This window comes from Syngnathoides biaculeatus, chromosome 4 (genome assembly GCF_019802595.1).
Source record: "Syngnathoides biaculeatus isolate LvHL_M chromosome 4, ASM1980259v1, whole genome shotgun sequence".
NCBI classification, from domain to species: domain Eukaryota; kingdom Metazoa; phylum Chordata; class Actinopteri; order Syngnathiformes; family Syngnathidae; genus Syngnathoides; species Syngnathoides biaculeatus.
Genome location: NC_084643.1, coordinates 35,294,703 through 35,313,493, shown reverse-complemented (window position 1 = coordinate 35,313,493; position 18,791 = coordinate 35,294,703). Strand labels below are relative to the sequence as shown.

Sequence of the window (18,791 nt, the reverse complement as noted above, 5' to 3'; positions counted from 1 at the left end):
TCCGGGGGTGCCACGTGGCGCAGCTGGAGAGTGTCTGCCTCACAGTTCTGAGGACCACAGTGCATATGCAGGCCCCGCCTGTGCGGAGTGTGCATGTTCTCCCCGTGCCTGCGTGGGTTTTCTCCAGGCACTTCGGTTTCCTCCCACATCCCAAAAACATGCATTCATTGGAGACTCTAAATTGCCCTTAGGTGTGATTGTGAGTGCGGCTGTTGTCTGTCTCCATGTGCCCTGTGATTGGCTGGCAACCAGTTTAGGGTGAACCCCGCCTTCTGCCCCATGATGGCTGGGATAGGCTCCAGCACACCTGCCCCTCTCATGAGGATAAGCGGCTCAGAGAATTGACGGATAGAGGGAGGGTTCACCGGGCAAGAAATCGGCACTGGAACAGAATCTTTACACGTGGTGTTTTGTGCAAAGATTATCAGAGCACAGGAAACACAATATAGAATAACTAAAACTGTAAAGCGTCAGATATGTATTTGTTGATTTTAATGTGTGAGATTTGTAACAATCTTTTAAGATTTGTCTTAATACAGTATGGTGGATGGTTATATTCAGTTAGGTAGGTAGGTAACTGGAGGTACCAGAAATAAAGATCCTGAGGTTCTTGCTTGGAGTGAGCACGTTGGATCGGATTAGAAATGAGCTCATTAGAGGAAAAGCCAAAGTTGGATGTTTTGGAGACAAGATTCGAGAGAGCAGACTTCGATGGTTTGGACATGTTCAGAGACGAGAGAGTGAGTATATTGGTGGAAGGGTGCTGAGGATGGACCTGCCTGGCAAAAGAGCGAGAGGAAGACCAAAGAAAAGGTTGATGGATGTTGTGATGGAGAACATGAGGACAGTGGGTGTTAAAGAAGAAGCTGCACGAGATAGGTTTAGATGGAAAAAGATGACACGCTGTGGCGACCCCTAACGGGACAAGCCGAAAGTAAAAGAAGAAGAAGATAGTAGGTAGGTAGATAGGTAGGTAGGTAGGTAGGTAGTTGATTATCTAGTTGATTGACCCATTAATTAGGTGGGTAGGTTGGTAGATGCTTGGTACATTGGTTGGTTTGTGGGTTAGTTGATTTTTCAGGTCGGTCGGGAGGTGACTCATGAGTACGTCAGTTGGTTAAAGGGTTGATTTATTGTTACTGTAGGTTGGTAGGTAGCTAGTTGGCGAGTTAGCTGATCAATTTGGTTGGTAGATATGTAGTTGTAGGTAAAAGGTTGGGTCGTTGCTTAGTACTTTCCTTTATTGATAGGTTGGTAGATAAGTCATAGGCCAGTAGATCAACTGATTCATTTGTTGGTTGGCTAGTTAGGTAAGTTGGTAGCTAGAAGGGCATCCAAGGAAGTATTACCTACATAATACAATCGTAATGGTACTACCTGTCTGTTCATATCATCCTCCATGAGGCAGGAAGTAACCTAATGCCTAAGAAACAAGTATGACACTGTTTCTGTACAGTGGCTCCTTAGGGATCGGTGATCTGCTCAGTAACTCTCTTGCGTGCGAGTGTGTGGTGTGTGTGTGTGTGTGTGTGTGTGTATGCCTGTGTGTGTGCGCACATGTACATGTATTTGTGTGCATGCCCTTCATTTTCTGTAAGATTATTCCACCAATGTCCACACTGTCCTTTCACCCAGGTTGACTGACAGCTTGGACACAAACTGACAGTGTACTGTATTTTACAAACAGTACAGTATCAATTCCTTGTAAAGCGACTGCTATGACACCGTACGGTGTGTAAAAGGTCTCATCTATACACACACACACACACACACACACACACACACACACACCCATACAACATGGTGTCAGCCTCTCTATTGCGTTACAAAATACACAACATTGTGTGCAAATGTCCTTTCACTCTGATACGCTTGTGTTAGCACAAACTGACAGGAGGCCCGGCGTGGCAGCGACCAGCTGTGTTACATATGCACACAAACACACTGGCACACACACACACACACACACACGCGCACACAATACACATTGTTGTTGTGTAACAGTGTTGTCAACTTGTAGTTCCTAGCATCATTTTACCTTCTTCTACACACCTCTGACAGCCCCCTGTGTGTGAGACACTTAGAAGGTTTGTAAGCATGTGCATGTCAGTCCTCTTGTTCAAGTTGAAAGAAAGGAAAAACACACGCACACACATAACCGGACAGATCCACAAGGACACACCCCATGACAAATATGATATTATATGATTATGATGACATGATGATTTTATTTTTTTAAAACAAGCTTCTAATTCAAGTTTTTCACAGTTTCACAAATCTAATATTATTTTTCTCTTTGTACAGATTTCAGTTTTTCACAAGAGCAATAAAAGTATACTCAATGTTTATGCTAATTACATGATCATGTGTTGGGCAGGGTTGCATTTCATTTTTCCAATATAGCAAATGTTATCATCTGGGAGTTTTTAATGACAGGGATTTTTTTCCAAGTCATTAAGGAAGTGATGGAATGACTGATAAACTATTAAAACTAACATTTAAAATAATGCCACGGGCTCCTTCGCTAATTATGATGATGAGATTTTTTTTTTAAAGAGGCGATTCAATATTAAAATGAATATTCCTGCCAGGTAATCATCTAAGAGAAAAGTTCTAATAATCATCAAAGGAGATTGTCTCAATAAATGTGCGCCGTACTCATGATAATATACAAATACACACATATATCAAATTTGAGCTAATGACACCAATCTGTTGTTATTATACTCTTGAAGATGAAGTCATTGTGTGCTAAAAAAAAAAGTAACCTATTCTTCCTCTGATGTTATTATTGAGATGGATGCATCAAAAAGGTATTAAAATGTAAATTGTCATCCGCCGTCTGAGATGTTGATCTCACATACAGTAACTCATAACTCGTGGTGACAAATGCCAATCATTTTTGTTCCTGAATAACAGCAATCATGGAAAAATGTAGTCTAGGCTAAACTGTGATTACTTTACATGGATGTTATGCTCTCCTATGATCTAACAATATTCTCCCGTTCACAGTAAACTGTGAACATAATCTTATACACAGCTGTTAGTGTAGGATTTTGAGTGTGCTTTTTAAGCATTGTTAACACCGAGTCTAGAGGTAGAATCTAGAACACAGTCTTGACTAATTGTATGCCTCGTTGTGAGCTAGCAATGCTATGCTAACAACAGTGTGTTGGACTCTGTTAATAATATTTCCTTGAAGGATTTTTTTCTGTCATTTTTTTTCCTTTAGTGTTTTTAGACATGGTGGATGCTGGATGTTTGGTGATCACATCTGCCTCACAGTTCTGAAGTCACAGGTTCAAATATGGCCTCTCTGAGTGGAGTTTACATGTTCTCCCTGTGCCTGTGTGAATTTTCTCTGGGTAATCAGTTTTCCTCCTACATCCCAAAAACATGGTGGGCTAATTGAAGACTCTAAATTGTCCTTAATTGTGAATTTGAGTGCAAAAGGTTGTTTTAGTCTATGTTCCTTGCAACGAGCTAGCAATCAGTTTAAGGTGTAACACATCGCTTACCCAAAGTCAGTTGGGATAAGGTCGAGCAGACCCGCGACCCTAGTGAGGATCAGAAAATGGATGGATGGATGGATGTTTTGGAGACACGATAACACCTGGATGCAGCTGTCAGTGTGGACACATTGCTTTTTCAGCTCCAGTGATTACACCTCCCCTACAGACGGCCTTTTTACACCCTGGCACTCTGTTTTCTTATGCGTAGAAATGACGGGGACAGATATAACACGATTTTGCATTTTTTATATTGAACTTAAACCTTTTACTATGATTTTAATCAAGGAATTATTCACTTAAACAGTTTTATTGTACTGTTAAAATTGAATTTACGCAGTGTTTAATTATGGTGATGCTGGGCAAAATTTTCAGTAGCTGCCAAGTGCCAGGAATTTCTCTTATCCACAGTAAAATAAAAAAAAAAAAAAACAAGCTGTACCTTAACCGTACCTATTACGTGGTAATGTACGCCACACAAGTTGCAGCAGGATGTCAACAACACGAACCAATCAATACCTTTAGTATTAGTGTCTCTGAAGCCACAATAAATGAACAATTTAGTGCAGACTTGACAAGCCAACACAAGACACCAACTACTTACTTATATTGCACACAATTCTCAGTACACTTGTTTACTTAACTGATAGTTGCCGATAGTGGTCTATGAAGGCAACTGTGTATGTGTGTGTGAATGTACTTAAAATGTGAAAGTGAGTGACACCCACACACACACACCATTGCTCCCACCATCATAAGTTTAAAGTGAAGAGCAAGACAGTGTGACAAGATTCCGCAACTGTTTAACTAACAAGGGTAAGGGTGATTGATGTGGGGGGAGCACATACCTATGGGACGTCACCTGTGCAGCGCGTCAAGCCAGCTCACAGTCCGGGCTACAGAAGAACCTGAAAGTTCTCACTTTTCATCGCAAATATTATTTAAGATAAGTATAGTAAGTCCTTCAGTTATTGTGTCCTACTTGTATGACGATTTATGACCGGGCACTTCGGGATGGATAATTAACCAGCAATGCACTGTACAATACCATACCGTAAATGTATATTACTTTGTAATGTGTTATTAGCATCACTGTGTGTAACAATGATATATATTGATTATATTGGCTTGACAATACTGTCTCTCATATGGCATTCATTTCTTTTCATAACATATGGATTTTGGCAAATAATAACAAGTGACAGTTACAGCAGAACATTTAAGTCCCGCTTGTTTTGCGCTATCGATGTAACAATAAAGCCCATGATTACGCTGTTAAAATCTGCCGTTAAGTTATTTGACTCCTACTTCTGCTACGCACACACACAGACATGCACAAACTCACACAGACACACTATATAGATATCCAGCTGTGTTATCATCAATGTTCTTGTCACTTTATGAATAAGTTGACTTGACTTGAGGCGGCAGAGCACTGAGGCACAGCTGCAAGAACAAATCAATGAAAGAGTTTATTTTCTTTATTTGCTCTCCTTAGATTTAATGATGCAAGAAGAAGGAAAAAAAAAATACACCAAAGTGTTCTCAAAATGTCTCAAATGTTAAGTGGGGGGAAAATGCACTTGTCTGTTAACGTGTTAGCAGACTTCCTGTTTCATGGAGGCTGATATAAGACCGACATGACTACACGTTCTTTTATTATTCGAAAGACATTGTTACCTAAATCTTAAGTATGTAACTTTTCAGAAGGTAAACAAAAAGTAAGTTACGTTTCACTAACCTCTTGATGGTGCACCGAAAATGATGGCACAAAAACGATATGTTTCACCCAGCAGTGAGCGAGCTTTTTGAAGAAAGTTTAGTAAACATTATTTCACTTCTCTGCAGCAGAAAACTTCTTCTTCTTCTTTTCCTTTCGGCTTGTCCCGTTAGGGGTTGCCAAAGCGTGTCATCTTATTCCATCTAAGCCTATCTTGTGCATCCTCCTCTCTAACACCCACTGTCCTCATGCCTCCTTCACAACATCCATCAACCTTTTCTTTGGTCTTCCTCTCGCTCTTTTGCCTGGCAGCTCCATCCTCAGCACCCTTCTACCAATATACTCACTCTCACGCCTCTGAACATGTGAAAACATGTCTGCTCTCTCTAACCTGGTCTCCAAAACACCCAACTTTGGCTGTCCTTCTAATGTGCTCATTTCCAATCCTATCCAATCTGTTCACTCCGAGCGAGAACCTCAGCATCTTCATTTCTGCTACCTCCAGTTCTGCTTCCTGTTGTTTCTTCAGTGCCACCGTGTCTAATCCATACATCATGGCAGGCCTCACCACTGTTTTTATAGACTTTGCCCTTCATCCTAGCGGAGACTCTTCTGTCACATACAACACCAGACACCTTCCGCTAACTGTTCCATCCCGCTTGGACCCGTTTCTTCACTTCTTTACCACATTCTCCATTTCTCTGTATTGTTAACCCCACGTATTTTAAGTCATCCACCCCCGCTATCTCTTCTCCCTGAAGGTTCACTCCTCCTCCTCCGCCTCTCTCATTCACACAGTTATATTCTGTTTTACTTGGGCTAATCTTCATTCCTCTCCTTTCCAGTGCATGCCCCCGTCTTTCTAATTGTACCTCCACCTGCTCCCTGGTTTCACTGCAGATCACAATGTCATCTGCCAACATCATGGTCCAAGGGGATTTGTAAGACTGACAGGAAAATAACTTTTTTTTTTATTCCTGGCATGAGAAACATTTCCATCGTAACATTAAAAATAAGAATAAAAAATATTGTAGAATAGTGCGTTTGTATCTGTTCATATTTTAGTGATCATACTAATTCCTGGTTCATGGGAATGACGTAAATGCACTGCACCATTTTTTTATACATGTGCCAAGAGACATTTCTATTGTAATTTAAACAACAACAAAAATTATACTGACGGAAAAATATATGTTGGTATGTTAATTAGTAGGCTACCACCTGGTTCACGGGGTTGGCAATTAGCTTTTTGATTGGGCTTGAAGGAAACAGCTATCGTTACTTAAAAAACAAAGTAAAAGTAAATTTCCCTCGGAATCTTTTTTTTTTTATTCGTATGTCAACAGGCAGCAGCATGGTGAGGCAACTGGTTAGAGCATTGGCCTCATAGTTGTGAGGACCGGGATCGAATCCTGGCCCTACAACGTGTGGAGTTTGCATGGTCTTCCCGTGCCTGCGTTGGTTTTCTCCGGCCACTCTGGTTTCCTCCCAACCCAAAAACATACATTAATTGGAGACTCTAAATTGCCCCTAGGTGTGATTGTGTGTGCGACTGTTGTCTGTCTCCATTGCCCTGCGATTGGCTACCAACCTGCCTCATGACAGCTGGGATTGTCTCCAGCACTCTCATGACCCACGTGAGGATAAGCGGCTAAGAATATGGATGGATGTGAACAGCCTGCTTCCTGGTTGCAAGTAATTGGTAATCAGAGTGTACAATTTTCTGTTTTCTAGGTTGGAGAGTCCATCTTACGAAGTAATGCACTTGGACTTTGAGGTGGACAACGTGATCACTTTGGCCCCCACTCAAACTTTGCACTGGAGTGTGGAGTATGGCTCTGGAGCTCCGTCCTCTGCTGAGAGAGTGTCACACCTTTACGTGAGCAATGCGGACATCCAGGGCATCGTACCTCTTGCACAGGTGACCTCCTCCTCTTCATCTAGTTCTTCATCGATACTTAGCCCTTCTCTTTTTCTTCTTCTTCTTCCATCTATGCTTAGTTCATTGTTGTCTTCTACACCTAGTTCAACCTCTTCTTCTGTACCTAATTGAAACCATTTTAAATGCATATTTTAGCACACGTTATATTGTACGGAGTAATTGTTTTTGTATGTAATTGTGTATGGTTTATGGAGTAATTTTATGTTTAATTTGATAATTTTTTTAAATTCAAATTAAGATTTTATATCATGTGGAGTACTTTGTGTATACCTGTGGATATTTATAAACACCTCTTCTCTACTGAGGTAATATACTTAGTTCATCCTCTTCTTCTGTACCTACGTGTAGTTAATCTGTTTTTTTTTTTGCTCTACGTAGTCATAGATCATTTTCCACTTGAAACTATGTGAGTCCCGAGATGCATGTCATAGAAACAATGAGTCCCTGCAACTTGTCATCACGATATACAGATACAGTAATCCTCCACTGTATCACTATTCTGGCTTCGTGGTCCCTTATATTGCAAAGTTTTATTGGAGTTGTCACCCTATCTTTTATTCTGTTTGTATGATATTTTCTCTCTCAAACAAACTATTAGGTTTTTAGGCCAGCCAGAATAGCACTTTTTTTTTAAAAAAGGACAGTTTCCCCAAAAACTTTCATGATAAACAATTATGATCATTGCAAGTTTGTGTGTGTGCTCAGATATAATGATATTTGAGCGTGATTAAACATTTTACACATCTTACAAATTCGACCCTTATAATTCAAAATATGAGCACAACTGTATAATGTTCTCTCATTTACTCAATTAATGTAGAGCAGAATTTCACAAGAGCACATAAATGCGAACTATGTGTTTTCAATGCTGTATGCTGTACTTCGGAAAAAAAAGAATTTCCCCTCTTTTCAAGATGCTAAATCTTAATACAACAGTGAAGTCCTAAACGTTCATCTATCCATCCATTTTCTTAGCCGCTTATCCTCACAAGAGGTGAGGGGGAGTGCTGGAGCCTATCCCAGCTGTCAACAACAGGAGGCAGGATACACCCTGAACTGGTTGCCAACCAATAGCAGGGCACATAGAGACAAACAGCCGTACTCAAAATCACACCTAGGGGCAATTTAGAGTGTCCAATTAATATTGCATGTTTTTGGGATGTGGAAGGAAACGGAAGTGTCTGGCGAAAACCTATGAACCCGGGACCTCAGAACGGTGAGGCCAACGCTTTACAGTTGCCCCACTGTGCTGCACAATTTGAGATTATTTAAATCTTAACTGAACCATTTTAGAAATTGGCGTTTCAACCTACATGCAATTTTAACAAGAGCTTGCAGTGGGAACCTCCCACTGAGGAGTATAAACAAAAAATGACAGTGTCATTAAGTGTCATTTATTCCGTATGTTCTCTTCCCTTGTTGGTCATTTTCCAATTTTTCTCCATCTTTAACTCAATTTACATGCACTCTCCTTGTCTCTGTTTGGTCTGCGCACAGTCAGTAATTTTGGTAATTTCTGCCAGCAATGCAAATATGATTGACTGACAGTGTGGCGGATTTCACATGTGATTGGTTGACACGGTTCATCACTACCGTAAAGCCTGTAACGTTGCGCTACTAGGAATAGAAATACCCCATACGTCTTGAATCGTAATATACATACATTCAGAATTTCACATCAAGTGCACTCTCTACACTCCAGAATGTTTTGGAAACTGAGAGCGTTATTGGAGTCTGCGGTTCAGTTTTTCAGAGTGCCACACTGTCTGACATTAATTGGAGACCCTAAATTGCCCGTAGGTGTAATTGTTTGTGTGACTGTTGTCTGTCTTCTGTCTCTATGCCCACTGACGCCATCCCCCACCTTACACACACTATCCAGGTGGTCAGTTAATCGTGACAACAGTTTAAATGGTGTCTGTTAATCAAGGTTCCAATGTACTCTATGTACAAACGTTGTAGTTTATTGTATTAATCTATACTTTGTGCACCATCTTAGAGACCTAGTTCATCATCATCTTCCATACCCAGTTAATTTTCTTTTTTATATTCCTACCTCCCCCTCTTCTTCTTCCTTGCTCTATCTCATCTTATTATATACCAACCGATTTTTCCTGTTATTCTATGTGTAATTCATCCTCCTTTTCTTCCTCATCTGACAATATTGTTTCTCTAAATGACAAAATGTGGCATTTCCAATCATAAATAAATTATTATGTTCACATGAATTGAAACAGTCATTTCCTGTCTGCCTGTAAAAATCGAGAAACAAAAATCGTTACTGGGAGCTAAAAAAAAAAAAAAAAAAGAAAAAAGGAGCATCCAGCTGCTCCAGATACTTTTGAAAGCTCTCCAGCTTCCATTAGTGGTGCGCTAATCTGGCCTGATAACCCCTCCTTCAGACAGCAAAGCCCTGGTGAGAAAAACCAAATTGGCGTGGTGGGCATCTGCCTTCATTACACATCAGACACAAAGACATGACTGCTGTCTGCTCTCCAAAACAATCTGAAATATAAATGTGGTTTTTTTTTTTCCATTTTTGTTACATTTTTTAAAAATAGAAATTTAATTTACTTGTGTAAAACTACATTTTAGAACACTTTAGACTAAAATTACAGTATTGTTCATACGTGCTTATCATGAAATTCATCCATCCATCGATATGTCAATCCAGGTGTCTGACTTATTTTCACCATCCTCATTCATCAGTCATTATAATTTTCAATAACTTTATCGTAGCGTTAAAACAATCACTCCATCTATAAAGTAATATGTTTAACACTCATCTTCCCTTCTGTCTGACAGTGGGCTGATCAAGTGTATTTCAGTCCGTTTATGTAGTGGTCAATCAGTCAGGCTGTCCCACACTCGGTCATTCTGTTTTTGCAATAGTCTGTCTGTTGGTCCTTCTATCAGTCTGTTGGTCAGTTAGTCTGTCTATCAGTCACCCTCCCTCAATGAGTCAGTAGGTCTCTCTATTTCTCAGCCAGTCTAGCTCCCTTTTGGTCATGCTATAGGTCAGTCTATCAGTCAGTCACTCATTCAGCTTGTCGGTCAGGCTGTTGATTGGTTTGTCAATCCCTCCATGTGCAGAATGATTTGTAGTTCTGTCTATCAGTCAGTTCCTTGATCTTTCAGTCAGTCTGCTGTTAATCAGTCAGTAGGTTTTTCTGGTTCTCTGTTGGCCAATCAATCTTTCTTCTTATGTTTGTTGGATTGTCTGCCTGTTACTTGGTTAGTAATTCTATTGGTTGATCTGTTGGACTTAACTACTGATCAGTCAGGAGGTCGGTGTCTTGGCCATTCCATTTATCTGTTTCTTGGTCATGCAGTTGATCATTCTGTCAGTCTGATGACTGGTAAGTAGAATTTTCTATCTGTCGATCAGTCTGTCTGTTGGTTGGTTAGACTGTCTGACAATCAATCTGATCAAATCAATCCGATCTATTTGTAGGTAAGAGTTCGGCAGGTCTGTCGGTCTTTCCATTGGTCGATCCTTCAATAGTGTGTTGGTTATTTGCTCAGTCTGTCTGCCAGTCCCTTTATCCACTGATTGTTCAGTAAATTTCTTAGATGGTCAGTCTGTCCAACAATCTCTTGGTCATGCTGTAGTTGTCCGTTTTGTTCGGTCAGTCGTCAGTGTATTGGTGTTACAGTCTGTCAGTCTCATCTTCTCAGCTGTCATTCATTCATATTTTAAAAAACAGTTTTCACATACAGTGGCGCAAAAAATAATTTAATCAGCCACCAAGTAAGGAAATTCTCCAACTTAACAGCCTGGGGCTACTGTAAAAGCCAGCAAGTGTGTGAAAAACCTGTAAAGACTTACAGAAAATGTTTGACCTCTATTGGTGCATCCGAAAAGAGAATATAACCAAGTATTGAGATGAACTGTTGTTATTGGCCAAACACTTATTTTTCACCATATTCTTTTTTTAATCAGACAAAGCAATTATCTCTCTCTCTCTCTCTCTCTCTCTCTCTCTCCTCTCTCTCTCTCTCTCTCTCTCTCTCTTCTCTCTCTCTCTCTCTCTCTCTCTTCTCTCTCTCTCTCTCTCTCTCTCTCTCTCTCTCTCTCTCTCTCTCTCATTTTTTCATTTTGGCACTCATTGGTGAGGTATACCGATGATGAAAATGCCGGGCCTCTCTGATCTTTTTAGTGGGAGAACTTGTACAATTTGTAGCTGACTAAATACTTTATTGCCCTACTGTAGGAAATAGATGTCCAAATTGAAGCATTATAGATGTGAATTTCTTCTGTATGATGAACGATCAAGTAAAGCAGCTAAAACAAGGCAACGAGCAGCCCACTTGTTAACTTGTTAGTGGGGTTTAGGGGCTGGGGGGCAGGATAGGTTGTGTTGCGCTTCATCAAAGCTAAGGGAGGTAAGGAAAGGATGTGTTTATGTTTCAGTACATGAATTGGATCAGTAATAATGTTCTGTGATGTCTCCAAGACCTGCCATTACGCATCCTCGCTCACTTCCCCCCAAATGGCTGAAAGTAAAAGCAAAAGCCTCCCACAGGGTCTGAGAGGAATAAATGCTGTTCTTGTTGGCCATTTTTTATTTATTCAACGCTGTCTACTTCTCATTTGTGCTTCTTCAAACAAAAGTGCCCTCACCAAAGTTGGTGGCTATTTCTGTCTTAATGCTATACTCACACATAGTTCGGGATATTGGGCTTCATGGTAAAATTTCAAGATGTGGTTTTTGATGGAAAGGAAAAGGAAAAGGAAAATGTAGACTAGTACTTTAACTTCTTGTGTGAGCAACAATTCAACATTTTACCTTACAGCCGCGGTTGCCTTCATTCTATAATTACATAAAAGTTTATGATAATGCATTATGCAATATATTTTTTTGACTTGGTATTATCTACAATAGAGGTCAAACACGACCCGCACCGGAACAACTGCTGCGGATATAATGTATACTGTACTCACTGGTATATTGTAAAAATGAGATATTCATACAGAAAGACTTTGTAAATATATACTTACATACCAAGTTTCTAAACTGTGACTGTCACACAGTCGTGGAGTGGCTCAAATATAACAGAAAAGTAGTTGTTTTCATCCATCCTCCTCCTGTTCACTGAAACCACTAAAGCATCAGGGTTGAACAGCCTCACAATATCTCACACATCATTTCAGTCTCTCAGTCATTCTCAATTTGATTTTCATCTTGAGTTACTGCTGAAGTTGTGCGGTTCTCCTCACGTAGCAGTCCAGCCTTGTAATCCCTTAGTGAAAGTAGATTCGTTCATGCTCCATGCTCCACACGTTTGAAATCCACCGGAAGAGCTTTGCATTCGGCTACGTTTTGCAAATGATTTTTAAATTAATTCAATTAAAAATATATATTGTGTGATTGTGTCATACAGCATCCTCTTTTCGGGGCACCCTCTCCTTCTACGGCCAATTGAGATAGATTAATCTTCTTCTACACCTGCTCAAAGTGAAGTCTCCTTCTTCGACACATTTTAAACCTCTGCGCATGCCCAAACTAAGTGCATTGTTGGGAATGACAATGTTTGAACAATTTTATTCGAACAAGTTTTCATTGCACTTTTAAACTCATACCCACTAGCAAAAAAAAAAAAAAAAAAATCTACATTTTGACGCCATCGGAAAATAGGCCGCCGGGTTCACAGCGTCCCAAAAAAGTAGCAGCTTGTCATTCTGAAAATACTGTTATTTTTGGGGGCAAAGTCCTTTGCCACTTTTTATGAAGTGTTAACTCTCCTGAACCTGGTGAGTCCATCTGTGTGTGATGCTTGACTCGTAGGAACTTTGTCTCAACCAACTATTTGTGAACCAATTGATCAGTGTTGCTATATTTAGGATAAGACAATGTTTGGTTTTCATATTTTCTGTCTGAGTATTTTCTTGTTGCCTGCCACCAACCCTCCTACCAATTAATCCACACGTGCAATACTTTTTTTCTACGCCCATGTGACTATCTGGGTCATAGAGAAGCACTTGCTTACAATCCTTTCCATATCCATCGGTTGCCTACCTCCAATTAGTCTTAATCTGTAATACACGGGAGATACAGTTCAGTTGTGACCTTGTACGGATCGAGGAAACGTTTGTCCAACCTTGGATTTTATTTCCTTTTAAATAAGACTTGGTGGTTGATCTGCTGTGTTGACTCAAGTGCAGATTTCCCGTTGTAGATGATCAGAACCATAGCCCTTTGTTCACAAAAAGTTACTCAATTCCAAGCAATAAATGTCAGCTCCGAATGTGTAAAGCTAACTTTGCAGTTTAAATTTTAATTTGAATCTCTTCCCTGTCTGAAATCACAAATAAAGGGACAAAATACACTACACTAGTCATAGAAGATCTGATTTATTCTCTTTTGTTCACAAAAAGTGGGTTAGTACTGATAATAAACATCAGCCACTCGTGAGAAAATCTATTGTTGCAGATTACATCCTTATATCAGGGATGAGAATTTTCCGGGTATTCACGGAATTCCGAGTTTTTTCAGCTGAAAATGTCATTGTTGTGAAACATGTTGATCCGTTGAGAAAATTGGTGGGTGAGGGGGGGCACGGCTTGATATGGGGCGAGGCTGTGATCAAGACTAGCTGCCTACATCTATCGGCAACGCTCGTCGTGAAATTAGTCACAGCTGCAATAACGGAAAACGGCATTGCTATCTGTTTGCATTAAATTTGGTGTTTATAATAACGAAAACATTCCGATTTCCGGCAGCATTTTCGCGGTATTTCATTGGTATTTTCACTATGATATTAACATTTCTCAGAGAAGCATTCCGTTTACTATGCCATAGATTTAACTTATAGACATACATATGCATATCTTATCGAGCGGTCTGCACGTTTTCCAGTATGGTGAAAGTTTTGGAGCGAAAAGATGAAGATCGCACTCCCCTTTGACGCCCCCGCACCCGCCATCCCCCACCCAAGGCAGACATTTTCAGTGTTTTTCCAAATCGGTCATTCTCATCCCTGTTATATGTTGCTTCTTCTTGTCACAATCAAAAATAGAGACACTCAAATGCACCATATGCGTCACAGAAGATCAGAATTAGACTTTTGTTCTTAAAAGGTTGGCAAAAATAACATCTTATAAACATAAACCACTAATGCGAGATGTTAATATTTCAATGTACATCTTCATTTGATATTCCTTGTCAAAAATCACATCTTATAAACATAAACCACTAATGCGAGAAGTTATTATTTCAATGTACATCTTCATTTGATATTCCTTGTCAAAAATCACAAATAGAGAAACTTTAATGTACTATAATGTATAATGTTGGTCAGTGCTGCATAATAAACATCAATTTCTCTAAAATTGAGTCTCCACTGTTGTTGAAACGGTTGAGCGGAGCTGTGACTGTAAGGTGGCCTGTACCCGTCGTGGCGGCAATCGCCAAACCCGTAGGTGGACACCAGCGGTGAGGGATGCCGTCAAGCTGGTGGAGTCCTATTGGGCCTTTTTAGCCTGTGGAGATAGCTGATGGGTACCAGCTGGCCAAGTGGAACAGAGCTTTGATGGGTGCTGAGGCAAAAACTTGGTTATGGAAGGAGGACACTGTAATGCAAACACACTGACAACATTTGCATTCGCAGTCTACCTTTTGTTTACAACTGACCGACTCAAGAAACTGATGTAGCCATCTGTGTAATCACTCGGAGTTCCATCTTGTCAAGACTTCAAATGCACCACACCATTAGCAGAAGATCAAAATCAAAGTCATTTGTTAACAAAAGGTTAGTCAATAAACCTCCGAGTGACACTTAAACTCTGTAAACAAAAGTGATTGGACACCTCTCAGTCTTTCCTGGTTCAAGGTGGCCTGTTACTTTTGTCCAAGTGATGGGGGTGCGGGGGGTGTCTCTGTGGCAGTGATTCATCTGGAATCAGACAGATCACAACCAAGCGGCGTGTCACTGTTTGCTCCAAGTAATTACTGTGTCCAACAACACACTTGATGACAGCATACACACACACGTGCACGCGCACACACGCACGCATACTGGGACAGCACTGCCAGCAACTCAACAAGCCCGAAGCTTAATACTTTGACTGGAATGAACATTGTCATCATTAAAGCATTTATCCCTGACATATCACAAACACACACACACGCAGACTGGCATTTTCCTTGTTTTTCCCCTTTGTGTTGGAAAGGTACAACAAAGAAATGGCATAAAACGTAAATTTGCCAGTTTATGACATACAGTAAATCCTCACGATACGGCGGTTTATTGTTTGCGCCACCGCTATATTGTGGCTCTTTAAGTGATAGTTTTGGGGCGGGTTACACAGTTTACAGGCAAGTCAGTTTCACACTTTCAGTTAAGTTTTATGTTCTGTGTTTTGTTTTTTTCGCCCAGTTTGTACGTGTTGGTGCTCCGTGTGTGTTAAAGTATTGGTTGATTGAAGATTTAGAATTACTGAGACATCTATGCTAACTTCCATTACTCCGTCTGTGGCGTTTCGTATTACATGCTGCAAGTTTTCATTTTAACAGCAAATTTCGACTAAAATGTAATTTTACTCATACTTTGGTCCTCCAAATTGTTTTAGTGTAGTTTTAGTTGATGAAATACCATACGACTGCATTCACCTCGGACTGTAGCTTTCAAAGTGTCTTCTAAGTACTATCAGTGACACATGGCCTCCCTCATGAAAGAATTAGCAAACTAGATGTGCATTATGTCACAGTAGTCTAAGGTTTAGTTTTTAATCCAGGACAGTACATTTTAAATGAAATCGTACAAGTACATTTTATTTTCCTTTATTCAAACATTGGTCACACCACCCATGAGCTTACACTTAAAAAAAAACAAAACAACTAAATACAGGATTTAGGAATGCAACCCCTGTTATTTTTACATTCAGCACTTAGGCTAGTGGACGAGTATACCTCTGTATTTTAATTTTGGTCATAAAGGTGGCACTTGAAAAGCCAAATTTTTCTAGGTGGAAGTGACCAAGATGAACTGAAAAACCTCTGAATGTTTTAAGGGATGTTGAGTTGTAATAACTACGGAATTTACCTACAGACATGGGTCTACCTTGTTATTTGGACCAAACATTTATTTGTTAAGAAAATGATCAAAATTAGCAGTCTTGTTAGTGCAAAGCTCATAATATCTGAGTTTAATGTATGTATTAAAAAGAAAACAGATCTGAACAATCTTCCAGTTGTATTTAGGAGATTGTTCATGAGTTCTGATTTCTAGCTAAATAAAAAAAAGAATGATTTCCTGAAATTCATGAATTTGGATGAAACATTTTTAATGCATCAACCTTTGTTTAACCAAGTTATCTCCAGTCATCAAAACCAGTAAAAAACACATTTACACTCAACGTTGTACACATGACAAAAAAAGAGAATATTTGGAGGTGCAGCATTTAAGTGATCAGTCAACAACTAATTGATTAGCAAATTAATCAGTGCTATTTATGTTTTTAATAATGTAATAATCATTTATGGACCCTGTTTAGCACAAAAATGTCAAAATACTCAAAATTATTTGATTTTACTTTTGGAACAAAACATGATCCATCCCATCATTGAGAGAGGTATGAGACTCGAGACTTTGTGCCTGAGGGTCAAATTATTAAGTACAGCTCTCAGTATGCCAAAGTTCACTTGCAATAAATCCATCCATTTTCTTGGCCACTTATCCTCACAAGGATCGCGGGGGTGCTGGAGCCTATCCCAGCTTTCAACGAGTAGGAGGCGGTCTACACCCTGAACTGGTTGCCAGCTAATCGCAGGGCACATCAAGACAAGCAGCCGCACTCACAATCACACCTTATTTATTTACACCAATTTAGAGTCTACAATTAATGTTGCATGTTTTTGGGATCTGGGAGGAAACCGCAGTGCCCGGAGAAAACCCATGCAGGCACGGGGAGAACATACAAACTCCACACAGGCAGGGCCGGGCTCAAACCCTGGACCTCAGAACTGTGAGGCCAACACAGCCAACAGCTGATCCACCGTGCCGTCTTCACTTGTAATAAAATATCTTATTAATGATCACCTCTCTAATGATTGTCAATGAAAAATGAAGATGTTCATAAAAAAACAATTTTGAATACAGCTCTTGTACGGGTAGACTGTGAGTGTGTGTGGTTGTGTGTGTGCATGCGCACGCATGCGTGCCTGTGCCAGTGAATAATTTGACATCTTGACATTTCCATGCTCATATAAAAAAGCAATTGGTCCTTTAACAAGCTGCACATCAGATTTGTACATGCGTGCACCTCTACTGACTTTACTGCTTATTAATACCGTGTTATGCCGTTAACACACACGTGCTCACTCACACGCACACACAGACACGAGAGAGAGGAGGCGTGACTTGCCATACATATGTTCGATAGCTTCAAATCTCTTTGCATGGCCACACACAAATTAAAGCACTTTTTATTTTATTCTTATTATTGTCTTTTTACAAGCCTTTGGGTGACGAATGCGAGCGAGGAGGAGCGAGTGAGCACGGCAAACAGACGGGATAGCACGTAAATGAATCAACAGGATAAAAGACCACTAGATGGGACGGGGGGGGGCAGTGGGTGCAATTGTCTCACTGTTATATGATAAAACATTTATTGGCTGATTTTCATGTGGAGTTTTAGTAAACCAAGCAGATACATTTTAATGGACACAAAAAGTCCACTCACTCCTGCCCAAATGCCAAGATTTTATAAGGTAAAAAAAAAAAAAAATTACCACAATGAATAAATGCAGAATATTTTCCACCAATAATGTACCCTCAAAAAGAAATGAAGTGAGTGATTTCTGAAGAGTTCCAAACAGCCGTCTGATCGAGCACAAAATTAAAATTACAGGAAAATTCTCAGGTATCAGAATTTTATTTGTGGTTAACCACAGACATTAAATGGCTGCTGGTGTGTGCTGGCTCCCATTTAACATCACTTTGAATGGAATGACTGCATTCCGATCACAGCCACATCGCCAGTTAGAAGAGAGTGTCCACATTTTTGGAACCGAATTATTTCCATGGTCTATTTTTACTTCTACTCTCTAAAAGATTTGGTTTTTGTAATTCGTTTGTTCGCAAGAAGTTAACCTAACTAATTAAGGAAGATGGTTAGAGCATTGGCCTCACAATTCTGAGGCCCGGGGTTTGAATGCTGGCCCCGTCTGTGTGGAGTTTGTATGGTCTCCCCGTTTTTTTCCAGGTGCTCCAATTTCCTCCCACATCCCAAAAACGTCCAACATTGATTGGGCCCCCTAAATTGCCCCCAAGTGTGTTTGTGAGTGCGACTGTTGTGTGTGTACATGCGCTCTGCGATTGGTTGGCAGCCAGTTCAGGGTGCCTCTACCTGACAACAGCTGGGATAGGCTCCAGCACTCTCATGACCCTTGTGAGGATAAGTGACTCGGAAAATGAATGAATAAATGGATAGTTATGAACACTTCCAGAGCTAGAATTGGGACGTTGGGCAAAGTGGAAGGAATTATGAACCGTTGCAAATAGCAGTCGGTGTAAGTATAAAACCTTCAGGCTTTTGCTAGAAATCAACTAGAAAAAAGAAATCTAGAAAAATAAAAGCTAAATTATATTTGGTTTATATCACAGGCACTTCAAATGG

The 18,791-nt window shown here is 40.1% G+C and overlaps 1 protein-coding gene across 1 annotated transcript in view; it reads left to right on the top strand.

Annotated features, from left to right (window-relative positions):
* Positions 1-18,791, top strand: part of si:dkey-215k6.1 (transmembrane protein 132B) — a 211,976-nt gene that overhangs the window by 155,580 nt on the left and 37,605 nt on the right. The window contains exon 5 of the mRNA XM_061818285.1: positions 6,964-7,150. Within this exon, the coding sequence (XP_061674269.1) occupies positions 6,964-7,150 (187 nt within the window). The remainder of the gene's footprint in view (positions 1-6,963; positions 7,151-18,791) is intronic.